This window comes from Hyalella azteca, unplaced genomic scaffold, assembly GCF_000764305.2.
Source record: "Hyalella azteca isolate HAZT.00-mixed unplaced genomic scaffold, Hazt_2.0.2 contig4890, whole genome shotgun sequence".
Lineage (NCBI taxonomy): Eukaryota > Metazoa > Arthropoda > Malacostraca > Amphipoda > Hyalellidae > Hyalella > Hyalella azteca.
In genome coordinates this window covers 33,580-56,831 of record NW_025935099.1, presented here as the reverse complement: position 1 = coordinate 56,831, position 23,252 = coordinate 33,580, and the positions used below count along the sequence as shown (strand labels likewise).

The 23,252-nt window shown below is 40.0% G+C and overlaps 1 protein-coding gene across 1 annotated transcript in view; it reads left to right on the top strand.

The window, feature by feature from the left end:
* Nucleotides 1-22,823, top strand: part of LOC108668654 (ral GTPase-activating protein subunit alpha-1) — a 24,528-nt gene extending 1,705 nt beyond the window's left edge. Inside the window, exons 2-27 of the mRNA XM_047880185.1 lie at nt 5,050-5,160; nt 5,699-5,882; nt 6,134-6,383; nt 6,740-6,887; nt 7,263-7,398; nt 7,670-7,756; nt 8,091-8,259; nt 8,748-8,903; nt 9,391-9,551; nt 9,934-10,045; nt 10,279-10,427; nt 10,645-10,744; nt 11,017-11,164; nt 11,387-11,599; nt 12,112-12,168; nt 13,377-13,579; nt 13,930-14,028; nt 14,582-14,737; nt 15,849-15,980; nt 16,415-16,549; nt 17,573-17,740; nt 19,123-19,230; nt 19,678-19,890; nt 20,332-20,421; nt 20,947-21,170; nt 22,391-22,823. Coding sequence (XP_047736141.1) covers nt 5,050-5,160; nt 5,699-5,882; nt 6,134-6,383; nt 6,740-6,887; nt 7,263-7,398; nt 7,670-7,756; nt 8,091-8,259; nt 8,748-8,903; nt 9,391-9,551; nt 9,934-10,045; nt 10,279-10,427; nt 10,645-10,744; nt 11,017-11,164; nt 11,387-11,599; nt 12,112-12,168; nt 13,377-13,579; nt 13,930-14,028; nt 14,582-14,737; nt 15,849-15,980; nt 16,415-16,549; nt 17,573-17,740; nt 19,123-19,230; nt 19,678-19,890; nt 20,332-20,421; nt 20,947-21,170; nt 22,391-22,823 — 4,142 coding nt within the window. The remainder of the gene's footprint in view (nt 1-5,049; nt 5,161-5,698; nt 5,883-6,133; nt 6,384-6,739; nt 6,888-7,262; nt 7,399-7,669; nt 7,757-8,090; nt 8,260-8,747; nt 8,904-9,390; nt 9,552-9,933; nt 10,046-10,278; nt 10,428-10,644; nt 10,745-11,016; nt 11,165-11,386; nt 11,600-12,111; nt 12,169-13,376; nt 13,580-13,929; nt 14,029-14,581; nt 14,738-15,848; nt 15,981-16,414; nt 16,550-17,572; nt 17,741-19,122; nt 19,231-19,677; nt 19,891-20,331; nt 20,422-20,946; nt 21,171-22,390) is intronic.
* Nucleotides 22,824-23,252: the final 429 nt, after the last annotated feature.

Below are 23,252 nucleotides of genomic sequence, written 5' to 3'. Positions count from 1 at the left end.
AATCTAAATGTGTTGGCAAGATCTTCTGAAGGCATAAATTTTGCTACTGAAGCGTCGCCAAAGATCTTGCAATATTCATCCACTCTCTGCACAGTGGACTGAGACTCACACTGTAAAGCAGGGTGGAATTCAAGATGAAGATAATCCATATATCCATGAATAACTACTACACTAATTCATTTTGTTTATAAGATTTTAATACTAGATTTCCTTTTCATGATGAGCTGATGTTTTTGAACTGCTTGCTAAAATCATGGTGACAAAGAGGAGACTTTTTGTAATTTACCTTCCACAGTAACTCTTATTTGCCCTAGTATTTACTCAAGCTAGTACTGTAGATACAATGCAGTTGTTGTTGTTAATTGCCCTGGACTGCTGCTCGGAAGTGCCCCCGGAAAGAGGGCAGCTCCGGGAGAGGAGGATCCTATGATGTTGGAGAAGGATGGGAGCAATGAGAAGAATGCTGCAGTTGGTCCAGGGTTAGACTAGAAGTCCAGTGGGGTTAGCAAGGTGGGGTGCAATGGGCAGCTGAAGAGGTGATGGGTGGTATGATCCATTGCGCTGTAGGTACTCAGGGCAGAGAGGGTTTGCTGCACCAATGAAAGCAAGGTACAAGTTGAGCTGCAATAAGTAGCCAGAGTGGAGCTGGAAAAGGGCGCTACTGGCCGCCCTGGGGAGGGATAGCTCACTGAATGAGAAAGAGGGGGCAGGGATCAGCAAAACCTTGTTAGGAGATGCTGAGGCCAAATAGGAGATGGCAGTACTGTGCAGGGTGTTGAGGGCAGTGGAGTAGGAGTCAAGAGGGAGGGACCCCCTCCTTCAGCAGGTGAGAGAATGAAGGGAGGAAGTGGGTCTGAATCGTGTGCTTCATGGGACGGGGCCCCGATGTCTGGGTGATGATAGGGTAGCTGGGATGGTGTGGTCGTAGGGCACTGGCTAGGTACCGTAAACTGGGATAACTTTGACCACTTTTTTTTTGTAGCCTCAGTATTAGGCCTTTAATGCCCATTGACAAAATTTTTCTATGTCAAATAGTTTTTGAGTTTTGGGGGTTTTTGTTAGAAAACCAAAAGTGGTCAAAGTTACCCCGGGAGTCAAAGTTACCCCAGTTTACGGTACTGTGAACAGAGCAGAGAGAGGTGTTCGGTCACAGGTAAGACCTCAGCTTTGCTGTGTAAGTTGGAGGTGGAGGCCATTTGAAGAGATCCCATGGCTATGCAAAGGGCAGAGTTTTGAATAGTTTGCAGCTTAGAGATTGCAAGAAGGAGAGGCATTGGGGAACCACACTACTAGCTGCAGTAGTAGCTAGTAGCTACAATGGCTCAAGTTACCAGACTGGATTGGTCTTAGAAATATGAATCATTATTTCTAGAAATCCTTCCAACTGTTGAGTGAGGCTAATTATATCAATATAATATGCCTTATATATAATATGCATAATTTAACTTCTGTTGGTTTCAATAAAATTATAGGATTACCAACATTCCTACACAATAATTAATTTTGTTGATTGTCATTGCAGCCTGTTTTCAGTAATTTTTTGAAGATAGAGAAAAACTTATTGGAAATGTACAGAAAATTATTGCTCCAAAGACATCAGTTAGGATTGTAAAAGACAGCCGCCACTATTACACTTCTTCTTGGATTATGATTCACATGATTATAATGATTTTTGGTGATTTGTTTACATTGCGGTAATTTTATTTATAGATTGATCAGAGATTGCTTTAATATAATTTAGTCAGGTTGCATCCATAGTGGTCAGTAGAGGCATGTTGTAAGTTCTTGTATGAAAAGTTTACGGTAAAAATATTGTACAAAGAGGGTTGCCATTAAACACTGGTGCATTTCATATTAAAATTGGAAGTTCAAGTTCACATCCTATGTTGACAAACATCTCTAGTACATGAAAAAGAACGTCTGAACACAATCAAAATCAGGTCAGTCTGGCCGTAGGTTGTTTTATCACAACCGTACTTTTCAGTAGTGGCATTTGTCTTCATAGTTGATGAGGTTACTCAGAGCTCATTGCCGTACTTCTGATTTTGGTAATTGTGGACTGTACCGCTACTAACAATGACTGTGACCATACTATGCTGATGGCTGTACAATAATATAATTATTGTGCAGTGCTCAGAACTTGAATCTTCATTATTGCCAGTATTATAATCATTGGAGTGATTGGACATATCGTGGTCTCTCGTGTTGCCTCAAAGCTGAGTTGCAGCTGGAGTGTTGATACTGACCGACATAAATATTTAAAAGCCGTGGCTGTTCCTTGTAGATTTTTAAATGTGCTCTTATGGGAATCGTAGCTGCATTGACGAGTCTAGGTTCTTGCAACCGTTAATGTTTATTTTACTGGACAATTCGGCCATCAAAGGCAGATAGAGACAATGTCCCAGATGATCCACATACTGCAGACCTGTTCTGTGGCATATCCAGTTTATCTAATGGAGTTTTCTGTAGAGCTCTGGGTGATCATTCAAAAAAAATTACTCTCATAGTACCCATGTAATTTATACTTTTTTATCAAAATAAAATGTAACATGTTCAAAAATATAAAATAATTTTCTTTCTCTGTGTTTAATAATGACCATGCCAATGGAAAAATTATTATTCTACTTAATACAATTATTCTTTATATGAGAATAACCTAAAATTGGTGAATTCTTGGATTCATTTTCTGTCAATTTGCATCAGATGCAAGCTCATTTATTTTATTGCAGCAGCATTCCTTGACTAAACATTTGAAGTACGTTAACAATTTATCAAGGCACCAAATTTAGTTTGCTTGCTGCGATCAGTAAAAGCCTATGACAAAATGTGGTTTGGTAATTTTTGTAAAATTTGTGTGATGCACTGGCAAAATTCATGGACCAATTTGGTTCCAGTCAATCATTCCATTGGCCAGCATAAATTAACTTCTATTGGTTTCCTGAAAATTGTAGGATTACCAACTTACCTACACAATAATTTATTTTGTTGGGTATCAATGCAGCCTGTTTTCAGTAATTATTTGATGATAGAGAAAAACTTTATCTCTTTTCTTGCCATAAACATTTATTTGCTATCTTTGCATCCACAAAAAAAAAATAATAATACTTTCCAGGAACCATCTAGCAAGCAAGCAAAATTTATTTGTCTGCCAATTGCACAGAAACTAGTCAACCCTGCGTGTGTAACTATGAAAGGCAAAATAGGTATATTGCTGATAGTTATCAATTCAGAATAAGATATCACCTAGCCACCACAGAGTAACTCCTAATTCTTTATTATTCAATATTTGCATGAGAGAAGAGTCAAGATTCTCTGAATTAGATAATTTTAATGACTGTCCATTTACTCCATTAAAATGCAAAAATTATAGTCCATATACATGAAAGTGTATTTTTTTTATTCAAAACCAAATATAAATGCCATGACAACAACTAAACTAAACATTTCACTGCCTCTTGTATTGCAGAATCTGCTGCAAAATTATTGCTATTCAATCCAAACACTGAAAAAAAATCAGATTCTGAATTTTCTTAAACTAATTTCCCTCATCAGATTAAAACTCCTACAAAGAAATATTTTATATTATGGTATTGCCTTTCTCTTCATTATGAATGCTGTTGCAACTAAAGTGCTTGAGATGTACTTAATCATTTTGGCATTGAAAGAACAAAATCAAAGTGGCAAAAAAATGGTTTGACAATTCTGAGTTGTTGTGAGTTATGGAAAAACAAATAAGTCAAGTTTAAATATTTTATGTAGGTATATAATCTTACTTCTGATGGTGATGAACTAAATAAGTACCTACCAGAGAGCTACCGGTATTAATAACTTTCTATTTGTATGCAGGTCATTAAACTTTTAAAAAGTCATTAGCTATTTTTGTGTATGTTTGAAATTATTCTACTCAAAAAGTTTTTACAATACTAATACAAATTTTATGACTATTATTTTTTTAAAGACAACCACAAGTTCTATGAATGACTTTTAAAATCAGCAGCAATCCAGATTGTCCTGAATAGATTATGCACCACAAGATCTATGACTTTTTTAACACCCCATGTGATAATCTCTAGCCTCTCTAATTTTCCATATTGTTAGCAAAAAATATAGCTAAGTTACTTTAGAAAAAAAATCAGCACTTGTGTGAAATTTTGTCAAAACTGGCAATGGTCTGATTTTCAAAATTTTTGCACTTGACTTGAAATTACCAACAAGCTTTTAAGAATGAGACTTACAAACCTATGCCACTTTGAAAAAAGCACAGTAGCATAGGATAGCCAATAGCATTTGGCAAATATTCTACAATATATGCCAAACTTACCTAGTACCTATTAAAAGGCAATTTGCCTTTTAATAGGTACTGTACCTACTTAAAAATATTCTTGGCAACAGATATCAAAGGCACAAGAAATACTGGGATTATTTAACTTAAAAAAGCCCAGTTATTCTAGATGAGTTGTATCCTAATTATATTATCTTACTAAGGACTAGTGTGAGAATTGGGGACTAGTCTGAGAGTGAGTCTACCTATAGGACTAGTCTGAGAGTGAGTCTACCTATAGGACTAGTTTGAGACAGTCTACCTATAGTGATTCTTGCAAAAAGTGAAGAACACATTTTGTCTTGTCTGCACTTTATTGTTTACCAGGAACCTTCAAATTTGGAAAGCCTTAGCAGGATATTCACAATAGGATTTTAAAGGTCCATTATATATTGTATGCAAATTAAAATTTGTCTCTGTCTGCCACAACTGCAGAACACTCATAACTTGTATGAATAAAATTTGATACTATTTGCCAAGCATCTGGATCCTCAAATATATTTTCCTAAATTTCTATGTTCATCATAACCTTCAGTGTTGAGGAAAGACAAAAAAAAAAAAAGAAAAAAAATATGGTACCACAGTAAGGTTGGCTGGTTAAATTATGATAACACCACCTAATAAATCTTATTGTTTTGGTAATCACTTAATGGATCTTGATGGTTTAGCTGCATTTGTTAGCTATCAGCTTTATTGTGTGTTGAAAATAAGTTAGTTTTTTCTTCCAGATAACTGTGAGCTGACTGAACTGAAATCCTTCTTGGATGCCAACTACAGCCCCGTATTCTACGTCTTCTATGATGCCTTTATTTTCTTTGAGACACAACTCCAGCAGAAAGGTATATATACGTACATATATATAATGTCTTGACTCTTCAAGTGATTGCTGTTCTGTGTGTAACCATTCACTACGTTATTATAAACTAGTAGCAAAATGGCTTGAAATAACAATGCAGTTGTACTGTATTATCCTTATGCACCCTGCATTAGTTGTTAGTGGATAGGTGGTTCTGTACTTGATGTCTTAATGGTTGATTTGGAGAACACTAAAATTATATGGTAGTATATTTAACTGGGGTAACACGCTCTTAGCTTTGTCTACATATTTGACATGAAGTCACCAAATAGAATTTTATGATCATTTCAGCCTTACCTGTTAGATCAGAATTTATGACTTTTGAAAAGAATGTTAAATAACTTATAAAATAAATGCTACTGCTAAATCTTTGATTTATGACTGGTGATTTGATAATCTATATTAATTATATTTAATATATGTTTTTGGTTCATTTAGAAGATGGTATGTAGTATATATATCTAAAACTTCTACTTTACCTTGAAAAGTATTTTCTTTTCTCATAATGGATGGATTTCCAGGCTTCAGTGTCCAGCAGCGGCCTCACAGAGAGGACCTGGAGCAGTCATTGTTTGTGTTGGAGCGACTGCTGTGCTTGCTGCCGCAGCTCTTCACGCGACGCTGGCAATGCAATGCCCTCACCCATGTCTTTAAGAAGCTCCTGCATCGGGGCAATAACATAAGGCTCCGCAGGGAAGGATGCCGGTGAGTTAAGTTCCATTCTCCTAAATTAGTTTCTGTTTCTTTGTGGAAAATATTTTTTATTTCAATATTTAGCAATCTTTGAGAACTTCAAGTTTGTCCTAATTGTTCAACGTTAAACCCAAAATCCGGCTATAAAAAATTACAAATTCTAGTATTGAGTCCATTATTAGCCTGTTCTCATGAAATACAAACTTTGTGGCCTCTATTGTAAGTGTCCTCACTTTAAAATTTCTTTACCCCTCATCTTGCAGGTTATTCATCTTATGGTACATGATAGTTGGCGAGAGCAAGACCCCAGACATGGACGCCATGTTTGCTTCCCTTGTTCCTGGCTTCCCCACTCCTCCCCCTCGCGCAGTCCTCCCCACTACAAGCAGCGATGGCACAAAAGTTTCCCCCATTGAAGCCATGGCCATCATCCCCTCCTCATCCACAGATAAAACCCCTGACGACATCACAGCTTATTTCCTTTCTTCTCTCCTGGACTTCATGGTCACTCAGGTATGTGATGCTGGTTTAACGACATGCTGGTAACTTCAATCACAATGATAGGCCTACTTGTAATTCTTACCCTTTATGGAAACCATGGTATCTGCAAGCTAAGGCTTTGTATTTTTCCGTGTTAAGGATTTAAGTTCAAACTGCTACACTTTGCTATAGCAGTCTCAATTACCTCTGTGTTTAGTGTGTATGCGTATTGTCGTCACTAAAATGTTGCTTCAATAAAAAAAATTTTGCTTACACTACAATGTTCTCTCCACTGGAAGGCTGTCAACAATGTAATGTTTCGTCATTAAAACATAGCCGTAATGTTGCCATAGTGAGCGAGTTGCCACTGAGCAGCTGTTGTACTGCAGGTTCGGAAGGTAGAGTGGCGAGGCGGCACCAAGACAGAGCATTGCCACGTGGCTTTCTCGTACCTCTTCTCTATGTTCCGGGCCGTCTACCTGCCCTACATTTTCCCCAACTTCAGCTCCAGCAACTCGCTCTACAGACCCAACCTAGGTAACGTTTTGCTTGGCAAACGAATCTCTTTTGAGAAATGTTTGGTCTTAAACTCTTAATAGATTTCAAATTTAGTTCTTGCGTTGGATGTAGGTATATAAGTATACCAACAGTGTCTAATCGATATACCAACAGTGTCTAATCGACTGTAATTATTTAAAAATTTCTTAACAGAATTCATTGATAGTTGTCTGTAGAAAAAATTCTTTAGAGACATCTCTATACATTGAATAAGAAGAAATTCTAGGATAAACTAAAGTAAAACTTGTTAACATTATTCAGTTTATGAGCATCGGCTGTTAATTGAATTAGTTCTAGATGGATATTGGAGTCATGTTGCTCACAATTGAATTCTTATAAGTGAATGTTTTGCAGAGTTACCAGAGCTACGCAGCAGTCCTGGCAAGAGCCTGTACGGCACCTGCCAGGTGGTGCTCATACGCTGGGTGCGTCAGTACGTGTCATCTGTGCCTCCTGCCACACAGCCTCCTCTGTCACGCCAACATACTGGGTCTGACCTAACTTCATTCTTGTGACAGGATGTTTACAAATACAGATGTTATTGTCATTGTTGAGAAAACAAACTCTTATACATACAATTGTCTTCCTAGCTTAGTATAGTGAAGTATTATTGAGATAGAATTAAATGTGCTCTTTTTATCGAAAAATTTCATTTATGATTAACATTTGCTTAAATATTCATGTTAATTAGTAGTGTTCATTTTCTTAACATGTAGAAGGTTCATGTTTACTTGTGTAAGTGTTTTTTTTTACTGTGACAGGGATGAACGTCGAGGTGAGAACACTTCCCAAGAAGGCACGGGCAGCACCAGCGATCAGGACTCGGTGTCTTCTGCTCACTACGCTAAGTACGACCAAACCTTCTGTCTTTGTATGTTATATTTCCGCATTTTAAACTCCATATATCATAGCCTAAGTTGTGATAGAAGTACATGATAGTGGCTTAGCCCCTTCTACTCATGTTCAATGTGGGTTAAGCACTATTTTAGTCTCTAATAAATGTAAAAAATGTTCGGCATTATGATTGCATACGGTGCCTGAAGTATTGTATTGTCTTTTTTTTTTATTCCTGCAGCACGGATTGATCAAGAGCTGAACTATAGCATGTAGCAATGCCTCGTTAATTGTGTTATCTTATAAGCAGGATGAGCTTGTTTTAGTAATAAGAATTAATGGTTTCAGTGACGCGAGTGCGGGCGAGGAGGCGCGACTGGTGCGAGAAGTGCTCTTCTCCACGCGCTCCAACGTCAACTTCATACACGAGCTATTCCGTCAGGCGCTCTGCTTGAGCTTCCGGTACTCTGAAGCTATCAAGACGGTCATCTTGTGCTACAGAGATTGGATACAAATGGTCAGTTTTGAGGCAAACAAACTCTTATACATTCAATTGTCTTCCTAGCTTAGTGTAGTGAAGTATTCATGAGGTAGAATTAAATGTGCGCTTTTTATCGAAAAATTTAATTTTTTGATTGTTTTTTTTGTATACATTGTACTAAAGTTGATTATTTGCAATTATAATTTTTTATAATGTATGTAGTTTACCAGGTATATTTTATTCTTATTCCTTATAACATTACATCATTTTTATTTGGTACTTACAAGTAATTGTAGATTGTACTGTATTTTTTGTGTTTCACAAGAGGTGCTGTTGCCTAGAAACTCTGTTGGTTCGAACCATAAATTGCCTTAAGGGCCTGAGCAGTGGCTTGGCTAGATATTTGGGACCATTGAGCCTACGCAGTGCCTTATAAATTGCAAATATATTGCAAATGCATTTTTTAGTTCTGTTAGGAGATTGGCTTCTTTAAAAACATTTAAGCTCTTGTTATCATCTCACAGACTGGCGACGTGCCGATTTTCCTGCTGGAGCCTAGCGAGTGTGACTCAGAAGAGCTGGAGTCGCCTGGCAGTCAAACAGACGGCGGGCGACGCGGCCGCAGCGACTCATACCTCGTGGCCATCAACAGGGACAACAACGTCCGCGCAGGACTGCAGGTCTACACGCTGCTTCATCTCATCCTAATTGCTTAAGCAACTATTACTTAACTATACATCGTGCACTGGTTCCTCTTAACGTACAAATCCAGAGTTATCTGTCTTCTTATAGTATAAACTCTTGATATTAACGTATTCTAATTACAAGTGGGAAATAAACCTCTTCGGTTGTGGCGCGGGAATTAAGTTTTGTTCATGCATCGCCGAAGAAATTCTATTACTTTTTAATAATTTTGTTCGATTCATCCCACTGTCTTGTATCCATTGTTTACATTCGAATGTTCTTCCCGGCACTGTCCAACTAGTAATTTGGTTATGTCTCTAAATTATTTATTGCTTGTTTTTTATTTATTGCTTGTTTTTTATTTATTTATTTATGCATCATTGATCCCACAAAATAATTAATTCGCCTTATAAATTTACTGACAGGTTTTATTGATGTTTCTATATTCTAATGCTAACCTCACCAAATATTCTGGATTTTCAGAACGTGCTTCAAGTGTTCGTGACGAGCGCAGCGAACGTGTTTCTGCTGCAGGTATCGCCCGACTACCCGCTGCTGCTCGACGAGCAGGTCGAGCACTGCAAGCACGTCCTCAACACCTACCGATATATGGTCATGAACACCCGCATGGAAAGGAAGACATGGTAATAAGACAACAGGCGTGCTCTTAGAGTAGTAGGTAGACATGGAAAGGAAGACATGGTAATAAGACAACAGGCTTGTCCTTAGAGTAGTAAGCGGGCATGGAAAGCAAGACATGTGAAGAGCAGATGATAGTTTAGTCAGTGTACCCTTAGTGTATGAAACAAAAAAAAAATTCTCATAGTAAGAGATTTTTTTTGTCAGAGCTGTTATAAATTATCAATTTGATATACTAAGCGTTACCCGATGTAAGAAATTGCTGCCAAAATGTGTACTGCTGATACATTTGCATCCTATAATCGTGCAAGTTCTTCCTGTATTATGAATAAGTTTTGCTACTTGTGCTCTATTGAAGTTGATTATTGAAGCAAATGTGTGTTGCAGGGAGCAGCTGCTGATCGTGCTGTTCCACATCACATCACAGACGCTCAGTGGCCGCCATGTCAAGCCAAAAGAAGACTCCCTGGGTGGCAGATTTGCTTCAGCTCTTTTCCAGGTAAACGCAGTCACACATTCGAAATATTATCAATGCATGTGTCCGTACTTGAACTGATTTATAGTATTTAATTACGTTCTTAACAAATATGCCGTTAGTTAACTTCTTCACACTTCGATATTAACTTGACCTGTTTGTTTTAATTTTTGTTTGTATTAGTAACCTGCCAATAAATGTTGAAGGAAAAGCATTTTGTTTTAACCACGCATTAAAACTCTCTTCTCGCCGTGCAGACGCTAATAGTGTCGTGGATCAAGGCCAACCTGAGTGTAGTTGTGAGTGGCGAGCTCTGGGACCAGCTCCTCTCTACCCTCTCATCCCTCTCACATCTCGACGAGCTTGTCAAAGAGTGGGCGGTGAGTAAAAACATAGTGACATCAATTGAATTATGCTAATGATTTGACTAATCGATCATTAATGTTGATCTCTGGGCAGCTATAGAGCTGGTTTGAGGGTCATGTTAAGTCTTCACTCTAATCAACTAATGGCGTATGTTCAAGGTGAAGCTTATTCACTATGCATCCACACTTATGGTTCCTTGTAATTAATGAATACGTATTTCGTACCTTTAAATTTTGCACTCAAATGTAATGCGGTGGTCTGGCCCGCCACGTGTACGGCCTTGAGGTGAACAACCTGCCTCTGGACCGCGTCAACGAGCGCCGCGCCATCAAGCGGGGCAGCAAGAGCCATAATGCGGTCAGCCATTAAGAAATTTTACATTCTCAACTTTACATTCTCGTTCAATTTCATTTCCCGATACCGGATATAATAACTTTTTGAATTAGAATTCAGTTTGTGCCATAAAGTAAAGCAGCAGGAGCGATATCACTGTAGTTTGTTTAACCAAAAAAGATGGAAGTTTCACAAAACGAAATTTAATTTAAAATCGTCATTAAAAGTGTGTAATTCTAACACAATGTAATGACTTGGTCGCATTTCCGTGCTGACGCTTGCATGTATTTGTGCAGAGCATCCGCAGTAGCCACAGCAGCGCTAACTTTAGTCGCACCTGGAACGGCGTGAAGCAGCAGCAACAGCAGGCAGGGGGCAGCGCCACGCCCTCTGTAGGAGCGTCCGCGGTCCTGCCACACCTGCCGGAGGAGACGTCGCTCACAGGTCAGCAACCCATGTACAGGGAAGTTTGTTTACACCAAATTATGAGTTTGATGTATAAAATGCGCTAGTATTCTGTGGATAAGTTGAAGAGATGTTTGCATCAAGTTTTAGAAATGTAGGTTCATTGCAATTGAATATTCCCTACTTTAATACTTATTTGTTGATGTTCAAGCTAGTGAAACTTAATATTCTAGCTTCTAGCTCTTCAACTGTGTTGAACAGGAAGCGAACAGTACCACCGCAGACGAATGAACAGTTCGAGCTCCTCACAACACCACCCGTCGAGTGGTGAGGGCGTTGGTCACCACCAGGATGTGGTGATGCCGACATGCCCTCACCGTCACTACCACAACCATCACCACCACCAGCACCACCACAACTGCCCCACTAGACTAGTCCGTGTGCTGTCAGACTCCAATCTACACATGAGAAAAGGTCAGATTTTGGACTCCTTCAAGAACTACCTAGTTTCGAATCTATGTACCCTTTCAAAAATCATTTATAATTTGCTTTAAATCGTGATGTGGTGGTTAATTGACTGATCTCCAGATAAAAGTTGACTCTATCTAGATTCGAAAAATAAAAAAATAAATATCAGCTTGAGGCAATCATTTATCTACATAAAAAATCAAGTTTATACCTGGGTGAGGAGATTTCTATTTGGATAAAAAACATCAAAGTTTAATGTCTATCCGAATGGATTTTTTGTCTACATTAAAAACATAAAAGTATTTTCTCTGGCTGATGCTATTCTTTACCATGAATAAAGCACTACAGCTTGTCTAGCTGCCTCTGTTCTATTGCATATTATAGCAGGTACCATGTACAGTAGGGCAGTTGTTTGCCCCGCGCTGCCTCTGGCTTTGTTGCCACACTCGTAGTCATCTATTTGAACCGAAGTTAATGTTTATCATGATTATCTAATGAAGTTTTTTTTTTCTGTGCAGTGTATGACAGATACGAGCACGTTATGAAATGCCGTTCTACGTCTGCTCTGCACCAATGTTAGTTACTTGACTAAATAATCGTTTATTTGCATGGGTTACATTCTTTACAGTTGATGTTGTACATTTAAACTTTACCACGACAGTTACTTTGTTACACACCCAGTTTTCATTGGGCAGTTTTAAGGTAATATGTTTAGTTAATTGTGTTAAGTAAAACTTAAATTGATTATATGTACATCAACACAAGCAGGAATTGTTGGACACTAACAATAGCTCAGCTTCTTCAATTTAGAACTTCTAAAATTACAGTTGAAAATTGTAGCTTACGTTTTAATTGTGCTGTTGAAAATGGAATAAGTTTAGATTGAATATAGAGGCGAGTGTACTATTAAGTTGTTAGGAATAGCCTACTTAAGTTAACTCTGTTGGAGAAATATGTTGTTTGCATTTCTAGATTAAAATATAACATTGCTTTATTGATAAAATAAGTAAATGTTTATTTAAACATGAATAAGCTGAGTATCACTATTTGAACGTATGCTCACTGACGAGACTGGTGCTAGCTGTTCTCATTCTAGTCCAGAGTTCACCTTGGTTTATAAAATGTGATATAATTAAGGCTTGGAAGTTTCACTCTTATTACCTGAAATGTTGTTTTCACTCAATTTCATTTACTTCTGCCAACAATTCATGTAGGCTGGGGGCTCGGATGGCCTGAAAACATTACTCGTTTAGTCTTACCAAATATCAATGGAATTAACATCAGTTTGCCGTCTAGGCGTGTAGCTGGTCATTAGTAATTTCGCTCAGGTTTCAATAAGTAATACCTTCAATAGTCTGTTAATTAAGTTCTGAATCGTGGTGAATTTAAGGTTTTATGAGATTAATTCAATTTGATGACATTTGTTTTAACCCCAAAATTATGTGTGAGAAACTTTGGTCCTTTGGTCTTTGGTTTTAATGGCTTTTTCTTGCTGATGTTTTAAGGCATGTGTAACTTGGGATTGACTGTTGTAAGACACGTGCTAAGTGCTGGCATGTTATTATGTTCCTCTTAAACGAAGTGGCTCCTCTTACTTTTCATTCATATTGACTAGATACTTTAAGTTTATTTACATTTAAATTTATCACACGCCTGGCGTGAGTAGAGACGTGAGAGGTCCTGACATATTTATTAGGTTCGTCTTGAAGTTTTCATCCATGGTGACTAGATACTTTTAGTATATTTGCATTTAACTTTGTTACATGACTTTTATCCTGGGCAGACACATGTGAGGGCGTGTCATGCGACCAGAAGTCGGTGATGGCAGGAGGGTCGGTGCGAGGGTGGCTGCCTGACGTGGCCGTGGTGCTGTGGAAGCGCGTCCTGGGGCTCCTCGGCGACCCCAACAACACGGCCGTCGTCTCTCCAGCCATCAACGCCATGGTCTTCTCGCACCTCACCGACCTCTCAAATGTTCTCATTAAGGTCAGGCCTAATTAAGGTTAACGTCCTCATTAAGGTCAGGCCTAATTAAGGTTAGCGCCTTCGTTAAGATTAAGGTCAGGCATGACGATGTCATACATTATCTCAACGGACATTCAATACGAACTTCTCACATGTGTCACTCTCTTTACTTTCTTCATTGCCAACTAGTTACTCATACTTATATTATTATTTGTGCTGGAATTTAATGTTATTTAAGTTACAGGTTAGATCATATTTGCGTTAATGAAGTGTCTAGAGCAAGCTTAAGTCATCTTTCAGAGCTGTTAATTTTATATCTTATGTCAAGGATAAATAAAACTGAAGCTTAACTAATCTATGATGTTGTGCAGCTGCGGGACAATCAAGGCATTTCCGTGGACAACCAGAGCACCCCTCCCCCTCCTGAGCTCGTGCCCCCCATCACCCTCATCGCCCCCTGGTGTCTCAAGGTTCCTCACGCCGGATATTCTTATTTCTGACACTGATATTTCATTAGAATTTTGTGTCGATAAAGTTTAATTTCAAGATCTTTGTAACTTCAAGTGATTTGGAGACTTTGTCTTCATGGTATTTAGTATGATTCAATACGAATTTAACTTAAATTACTGTTCATACCACAGTTTGGTTCACGTTTATTGATTTTTATGGAAATTTATGGAGAAGATCTCCAGGTACTGCTATGTTAATTATCTTTTTTGCCTTTACACTGCGATGTTAATTAATATTTTTGATGATTGCCATATTGATAGTAATTTTGTGTTTTGCACTAGGCCTGAACTTACAATTCGCGGCATAGTCACATTCTCTCATTATTTATCAAATATCCTGGGGGTATTCAGTGATAATTTATTCCAGGTTAATCATACATTTTTTTATCGCAGTCCAAAAGAAAAGTTATTCGTGTAAGAATTAATAATTTATACCAGGTAAATCATAAAAATTTTGTAATCGAAGTCCAAAAAGTATTTATTAGTGTAAGAGTTAAGTATGTGTTGTGGGCAGGCGCTGAACTTGCCTAACGCGTACCAGCGCGGCAAGTTACTAGCGTACCGTCTGCTGTGCTCCATGCTGGTGCGCCGTCACGACCTGCCGCCGTCACGTGACCTGCTCACGGCCTTCTACGGTGCCCTGCATCAGGGGCTTCTGGGGCAAGATCAGGTCAGCCTTGTAACTTGCATAAGCGTTGCCATTTGACAGTCATCTCCTTACAAGTATATATGTTGCCAGTTGACAGCCCTCACTACTATATATGTTGCCAGTTGACAGCCATCCCCTCACTAGTATATATGTTGCCAGTTGAGAGCCATCCCCTCACTAGTATATATGTTGCCAGTTGACAGCCATCCCCTCACTAGTATATACGTTGCCAGTTGACAGCTATCCCCTCACTAGTATATATGTTGCCAGTTGACAGCCATCCCCTCACTAGTATATACGTTGCCAGTTGACACTAGCTAAGCCTCAACAAACACAAACATTTTTTTCAACTGTATCCAGTTTATAAACGTGCATACCTTTCTCGAAGGAAATAACTTTAATTGTATTGTCGGATAATTGCAGTTGATTTTAACTATCGTTTGCTTGTCCAAAGAGCAATATTTATATTCATAATTGGTTCTTTGTTATGAAAAATGTCTATCGATTGATTGATCTTTGGCCATGCTGTATCTATTGTTTGTTTACTGTTGATGAGACTTCGAACCTCCGATTCGTTTAGGTTTTCAGTGCGGGTAAGAATTATATTTTTTAAGCTTTCTGATTGATTGAGAGCTCCTTGCTACTTTGGCAATTAATCTAAGAGTCGTGCAACACTTTTGCTCTGCGATCATCTGGCGATTTTTTTCAAATTTTCATTTTCAAAGTGTACAATTATTTTTCTTTTTCCATCCATAATTTCATCGTCTCTCCAGGTCCCTCAGGTCCCAAGTCCTTAAGTTTTTCACCCTATAATGCATTCATGAAAAAATCTATTCACATTGGAGCTTGTTTTTAAAGTTGATCCCCTTGAAGAATATTCTAAAGCAAAGTGCTGAGATCCTGAAATTCATTTGATGACACTGATTACTATTTTCTGTAGCAATCATGCATTTGACGCAAGAAAGCTGGTCTCAAGTCCTCGTTATCAGAGTTACAAAGCTAAAGCAACTACATCCTCTGTAATTTGAGAAGCTTATTCGCCGTTTTTCTGGTTTCAAAAGATCGGAAAACCGGAACCCTTTTCCGGTCAGGTTGCGATATCTTTATGTGAAGTTTGTTGTTACTGTTGCAGGAGGTGATAAGTTGCTTGGTGGGGGCGTGTGGCCCACACTTCTTCTCCTTGGGACTTCCTGGATCATCGATGCTCATGCTCGACTTTATATTCGCTGCCAACACCGTCGTGGCCGCGCCTGAGGGCAAACAGGTGCGCTCCAGCTGACACGATAATTAGCAACTGCATTTAATAATACCGTATGAAATATACTAAATAAAAAACTCAATTTAATAAAAAAAATAAGAAGTTTTGCTACATTGGTGCGACATTTTTAATTTTTATCGTATTTCACATTATTTAAGTTAGGTACGTTTCCATAACTAGCATTTAACTCTTAGATGAATAGGAAATACAGCACGTTCCAACCATAAGAGTCTAGGTTAACATTAACTTCTCATCCTATGAAATGCAAAGGCGCGGAATTTTTTCCTTATTTCGGTATTATTATGCATACCAGCGTCTAATATATCATAGTTATAACTATATATAGTTCGGCAGCGTCTAATATATTAAATATGCTTGTAGGATAACAAGTTTACAATTGTAAATGCATCAGCTGAACCTGCTTGCGTTAACGGTTGCAGGGCGGAGTTTTTCCCCGCGAGGAAGCCATCAGCCTCCTGGGGTCCCTCCTCCCCCTCGCCTCCCTGTCTCCCACCGTGCCAGTCCTGCAGCCCCAGCATGGCTCCTTCACTCTCATGAACTGCTCTGACGTCAAGGTCATTATTTCACTATATACCAACACTCACTTTTGAGCGTCACTTCAAGTCATTACTTCAATCAACCTGATCAAGCAATTTTACTCTGCTCTAACGCCAAGGTACACACTTGACGTTACATAGCAACACTTACTTTGAAAACGTTCAATAATTTTTCGTTAAATCAACCTCATTACGCTCTGTGAGCAGATTGATATTTGGTACCTTCCACATCAACTTTTTGGATATCAAGGCGCAATGAGAAAGTTTTGCATGAAAATATTCACTAATGAGCTTCTGAACCATACTTAAATCGTTGAAAAGAAGTGTCCAAACATGGAATAATTTCTGGTACTTTTTAAATTCCCTGATGCACCCAGAGATTCCACGTATAAATCTAATTCCCGCCAAAAACGTCGATTTCATAATTCCGTAGAGTAATAAATAATAATTGATTTCATAATTCCGCAGAGTAATAAATAATAATTGATTTCATAATTCCGTAGAGTAATAAATAAAAGTTTGTTTATTTAGGATCACATTCTAACGGTGCTGCTAAAAAGCGGCAAACGTGACGGCTATTGGCGGACGCGGTCTCTGGCGCTGTGTGCGTTGCTCTAACTTTACTCTGCTCTAACTTTACTCTGCTCTAACTTTACTCTGCTCTAACGTCAAGGTATAAACTTGACGTTACATAGCAACACTTACTTTGATAACGTTCAATAGTGTTACTTTAAATCAACATCATTAAGCTCTGTGAGCAGCTTGGTACCTTCCACATCAACTTTTTGGATGTCAAAGCGAAGTGAGAAAGTTTTACATGAAAATATGCACTAATGAGCTTCTGAATAATACTTAGATCATTGACAAGAATTGTCTAAACATGGAATAATTTTTGGTACTTATTAAATTTCCTGGTGCACTCAGAGATTCCACGCATAAATCTAATTCCCGTCAAAAACGTCGATTTCATAATTCAGTATAGTAATAAATAATAATTGATTTCATAATTCCGTAGAGTAATAATAAAGTTTGTTTATTTAGGATCACATTCTAACGGTGCTGCTAAAAAGCGGCAAACGTGACGGCTATTGGCGGACGCGGTCGCTGGCGCTCTGTGCGCTCGCCTCGAGTCTCTACCACCAACTGAACCAACCGCCGCCACACCCCCGCCTTACTGACGCCGTCAGTGTGCTGCTGGCCGCCCTCAAGGTAACACTTGTCGTCATGCCACGCAGAGGGTGATACGCTGTTCGTATTCAATGGTAATACGCTATTCGTATTAAATGTTAAAACGCTGTTCGTATTGAATGGTAATACGCTCTTCGTTTTAAATGGTAATAAGCTCTTCGTATTAAATGGTTATACTCTGTTCGTATTTTTTCTTCGCGGATTTTTTGACTATTTGTTACGAACGGTTGATTACGGCTTCTTAATCACAGCATTCGAGCACTTTTCCGACTCGACCCTAACATATTTTGATTGCTTTTACCTTGGTTGTGCTGCTAACTTAGTTTTTGAAATTTATGCTCTTTTTAGCGGATATTTTCCCTTGTGTATGCTTTTACGTGTTTTAATAGACGTATATTAAACATCTTGGTTGCTAGATTTTTATTAAGATTTGAATGTACGCACCTCAGCATTAGTTTAGAAATTTTTCATTGTCAAAAAATTATAGTGGCCGTTTTTTGACGTGTGGGTTGGCTAGTAATCCGTAGATTTTGCATTCCTTCCTTTGCATTCAAGTAACTCGCATTGCGTGAGTGGTCTTCGCTGAAGATCTTTTAAGGCATGCCTATTATTACGAGCACAATACAATTGCACATTTGGTCATTCAGTTTATAGCTAACCATGCTTCGTTTATTAATTTAATTTGCGGTTTTTTACTTATTTAACCGTGCACATCACTAATAGCAAATCCCTAGCAAAGCTCTTGCAGCTCACATGGGTGTTGCTTCAGCCTAATTTCGCTGTAACCTGAGGTATGAAAGCAGGAGTTTGTGGTAGAGTTAGCGTTCTGTTGTTGGTGTAGCTTGAGTATTTTTTTTTTTTCATTTTACTGACCTTGTTTTGTTTTACGCACCTGCCCCTTGTTGCTGTGACTGCCAACACACTCCTNCTTGGGATTTTTATTTTTCGATGGCCTGATGTGATTGGTTGCTTGTGATTGCGTTATCAATTGACTGTTGATGTTACAATAACGTGGTTTTAGATCAGTTACAATACTTGTATTAACTCATTATTTTGTGGCATGTTTCCCCCTGTTTTACTTTTACGTTTTTGCATTTCATCTAATATTACTGCTATTACCGTTGATTTAGCTGCTAAATTCGGTGGTCGATTGGACTCGTTCAGCTAACAAATCGTCTAAATATTTTCTGTGCGCAAATGCTTTACGACAATAGTGGAGACTATATTAAAACTTAAGTACCGCAGCCGTGCTCGCACAGTTGTCAGTACATATCTGATGATTTAGTGAAGCTGAATTATAACAAGTGAAGCTGTTATAGTGAAGCAGAATTATAACAAGTGAAGCTGTTATGGTGAAGCAGAATTAGTATAACAAGCAAATGAACAGAGCCATGGCTGCGCAGATCGGGCGGTTGGTGGGGCAGGTTGCGGCAGACCTGCTCATGCTGCTCAGTGACCACAGCGAAGCTCTGCTCGACCACTACCCCGATATGCCGCCGCGCATCATTCAGGTTTGCTGTTTTCTTTGATTAATATCCTGATATAAATTTGATGAATGAAGTGTGTATTTTGTATTTCCGGGAGAATTTTTGACTCGGCTTGGTCACCCTATTTNGCACTATAGTTGTACTGCAGGTGTTCTATAGCACTATAGTTGTACCGCAGGTGTACTGTAGCACTATAGTTGTACTGCAGGTGTTCTATAGCACTATAGTTGTACTGCAGGTGTTCTATAGCACTATAGTTGTACTGCAGGTGTACTGTAGCACTATAGTTGTACTGCAGGTGCTCTATAGCACTATAGTTGTACCGCAGGTGTACTGTAGCACTATAGTTGTACTGCAGGTGTTCTATAGCACTATAGTTGTACTGCAGGTGTTCTATAGCACTATAGTTGTACCGCGGTGCTGTGCCAGACTGCCAGTGATAAGAGGCAGTGGTAGCACCAACTGCAGCAGGAGGGCATGAAGCTCCCACAGGAGGTCATGAAGCTCCCACAGGAGGTCATGAAGCTCCAACAGGAGGTCATGAAGCTCCCACAGGAGGTCATGAAGCTCCCGCAGGAGGTCATGAAGCTCCCGCAGGAGGTCATGAAGCTCCCGCAGGAGGTCATGAAGCTCCCACAGGAGGTCATGAAGCTCCCACAGGAGGTCATGAAGCTCCCGCAGGAGGTAATGAAGCTCCCAGGTAATGAAGCTCCTCAACGGTAAAGCTTTGCTTCGCGTGTGGGAGACTGGAGTTCGAATCCTGCAGGCAGGGAGTTTCTTCAACTCAGTTTCTCACGAGGTATGTGTATGGTACTCTGAAAATTTCTTCACAGGGCATTAAGCTCCCATGCACATGTCTTCAAGGTAATTCATTCAGGTCATGTTTTCAACGAGTCTAATTTTTCTTTCGATTGAGATTCATTCATTTCAATAATCTCTATTGCCGTTTAAGAATGTATAAATAAAGAAAACGCCAACTCACGATATCTTCATCGAATTCATAATCAATTATGTAGTGGATATAGTCGTCGTTTTCTTTGATTTTACATTCCTTATTGAGTTGCGATTGAAGCAAGGGAATGATGCAAGTTAATGTGATCATGATGACATGATGTGATGTATCAGGTTGTGGATGTGGTGAGCGCGGGTGGTGCGAGCAGCACGGTGCTGAGCAAGGCACTAGCGGTGTACGTGGCAGACTTCAGCACCGCACAAGTGTGAGGTGATGGTGATGCTGTGTCTTGGCTTATTAATTAGATCATCATCATTACCATCGCGCCTGGCGTCTCTATATACCACCGTCAGGCCGTCAGCCAGAACTGTGAGCTGCACGCACTCTTCTGTCTTCGATTGATAATAGAAGATAATAATAATGAGGTTAATAGATCATTATTAACCTCATTACGGGTGATGGACCATGAGTCGCGTGCAATAATTGTTAGTAGATCATCATTATCATGCGTAATTGTGATGTCCTGTGAGTCACACGCACTCTTCGGTCAACTCATATTAATTATTAGGTCATCATTATCGTCCTTAAGAGTGACGGAATGCAAGTCGCACGCACTTCTATGTCTTCACTTCTATGAAATATATCACTCCATTAAAATTTTGGCCGTTATTTGAGCACAGTTGTCACCTCTTATATTGAGCGGTTTTTCCGTAACGAACTTTATTCTTGCATAATCTTATTATAATCAGCTGACCTGCCACATTACTATCCTTGACAATGCCTTGCAGATGAGCCAGCGTCTCCTGTACCTCCTGTGGCACTGCCCTTTGGGCGTCAGTGCCCAGCGACTCTCCTCTTTCGTAGTGGAGAGCGACGACCTGCCGGGCTGTGCTTCTGAGGAACCCACTGGAGATGTTTTCCTGTCTCCTCACGTGCAGATCTCCGCCCTCAATAACAATTGCCTCTTCTCAATGGTGCAGCTGCCAGCTCTGCACGGCCCCGGAGTTGCTGGGTTCGTCACTCCGTCAACTGAGGTTTGCCTAATGCGCTCGAGAATTGAAAATATTCTATCTACTTGTATAGTCAATGCCTGTTGAAATATTGATGCAAATGCATGAATAACATAATTACAAAATTTTCTCTGACTCAATTTAGCGCATTTATTTTGCGAAAATATGGATGCTGCAACTTGTATTATGTGTTAAATCTCTTCTAGTGTTATGTGAATCTTTTTGCTTGTTAGCTATTAGAGAGACTTTGAATTGCAGTCCCCCTACCTTCTTTTGTCGTGCCATCTTGCCCGTGTCATTAGGATGAGGGAGAGGGGCATGCATGTCTCAATGACCCCAAAACCTACGATTCTATAAGATTTAATTATAAAGAATGTCGCAAGTGAAGTGTTTATATAGAAAATTCCACTAACGGTGACGACCAGGCTATTAAAAGGACATGCAAGAACCTGCCATTTGGCTGTTGATCTTTAACGGGGGCCGCAACATAGCCGGCACATTAAGCTACCACAAAATGGCTAGAGTTAGCCTGTGAACTCATGAGTACGAGGAGGGGCTAATTCAGTGACTCGCATTTGCAAAGTCAGGCTAAGCATCAGTTTGTTGCGGCCAGAAGAACTGTGGCAACTACGCTTAGGTACGATTGATAACGTCAGGAATGTATCTGCCTGATGTCTAGGATCTTCTATTTGGAGGCAGATGAGAGGTTCCAGCTTACTAATGAAGAGTTCCGGGCGAATTAATTATCTAACATGATGCCTGCAATGGTCGCTATGAGGCTCCCCTCGATGCATTATTTCATGCCATTCATGTCAAATTGTCCAGTCCCAGCATGGTCTGATCCCCCGACGATAGTTAGCCATGGATGATGTACTGCAGAATGGAAAAAATTCAGAGTATATTTCCACTCCTCAAAACGATGTTTGATTCGACAAATAGCGTTTAGATTAGCATATAGTCGCAAGGTCTGTTACTACCAGATAAACTCGATGATGGCTCGACGTAATTGAAGATAGTTACCAGCTCTTGGCAGCAGTTCAATTTTCTTGACGAGGTGTCAAATTTCCACAACTATTGCTGCGGCTTGCTATCTAACTAATTGAATTTATGCTGACAATTCAACGAGTCAATTTGTAACTCCTTTACAATATATTAATTCAACTAGATAACCCACTATCATTAATGAAGTAGTTGCGCTGCAAGTGAACCCGTCTGCGCGCAGGTATGACTTATCATGCGCGATCTCTCGGGCAAGTTCTCGTGGGACGCGTCGATGTTGTGCGCCGTCCTCCGATGCGCTGGATGGCTGCAACAGCTCCAGCCTGCCGTCCCTGGACGACAGCTGCAACAGCTCCAGCCTGCCGTCCCTGGACGACAGCTGCAACAGCTCCAGCCTGCCGTCCCTGGACGACAGCTGCAACAGCTCCAGCCTGCCGTCCCTGGACGACAGCTGCAACAGCTCCAGCCTGCCGTCCCTGGACGACAGCTGTCATTGCTCGGTCCTGCCGTCCCTGGACGACAGCTGTCATTGCTCCGTCCTGCCGTCCCTGGATGACAGCTGCAACAGCTCCAGCCTGCCGTCCCTGGACGACAGCTGTCATTGCTCCGTCCTGCCGTCCCTGGACGACAGCTGCGTTATGTCTGTATCACGGTAACTTCTGTCTGGCGAGAGGTTATGTCTGCATCATGGTGATGTCTATGACTGGTGTGAGGGTCTGCATCGCTACATATATAACCTCTCTTTAATGCTAATATCAAGTCAATAATAGCTGCTAATATCATGACATAACCCTGCATCGCGGTTTATCTTGATGTTAGCAGCTATTATTGACTGATATTAGCAGCTATTATTGGCAGGTCGCCTGTCTGGTGCGACGCAGGCCTGGTGCCACGCAGGCTGGAGGCGCAGGTCGCCTGCCTGGTGTGACGCAGGCTGTAGCACAGGTCACCTGTCTGGTGCGACGCAGGCTAGGGGCGCAGGTCGCCAGTCTGGTGCGACGCAGGCTGGGGGCGCAGGTCGCCTGCCTGGTGCGACGCAGGCTGGGGGCGCAGGTCGCCTGTCTGGTGCGACGCAGGCTGGGGGC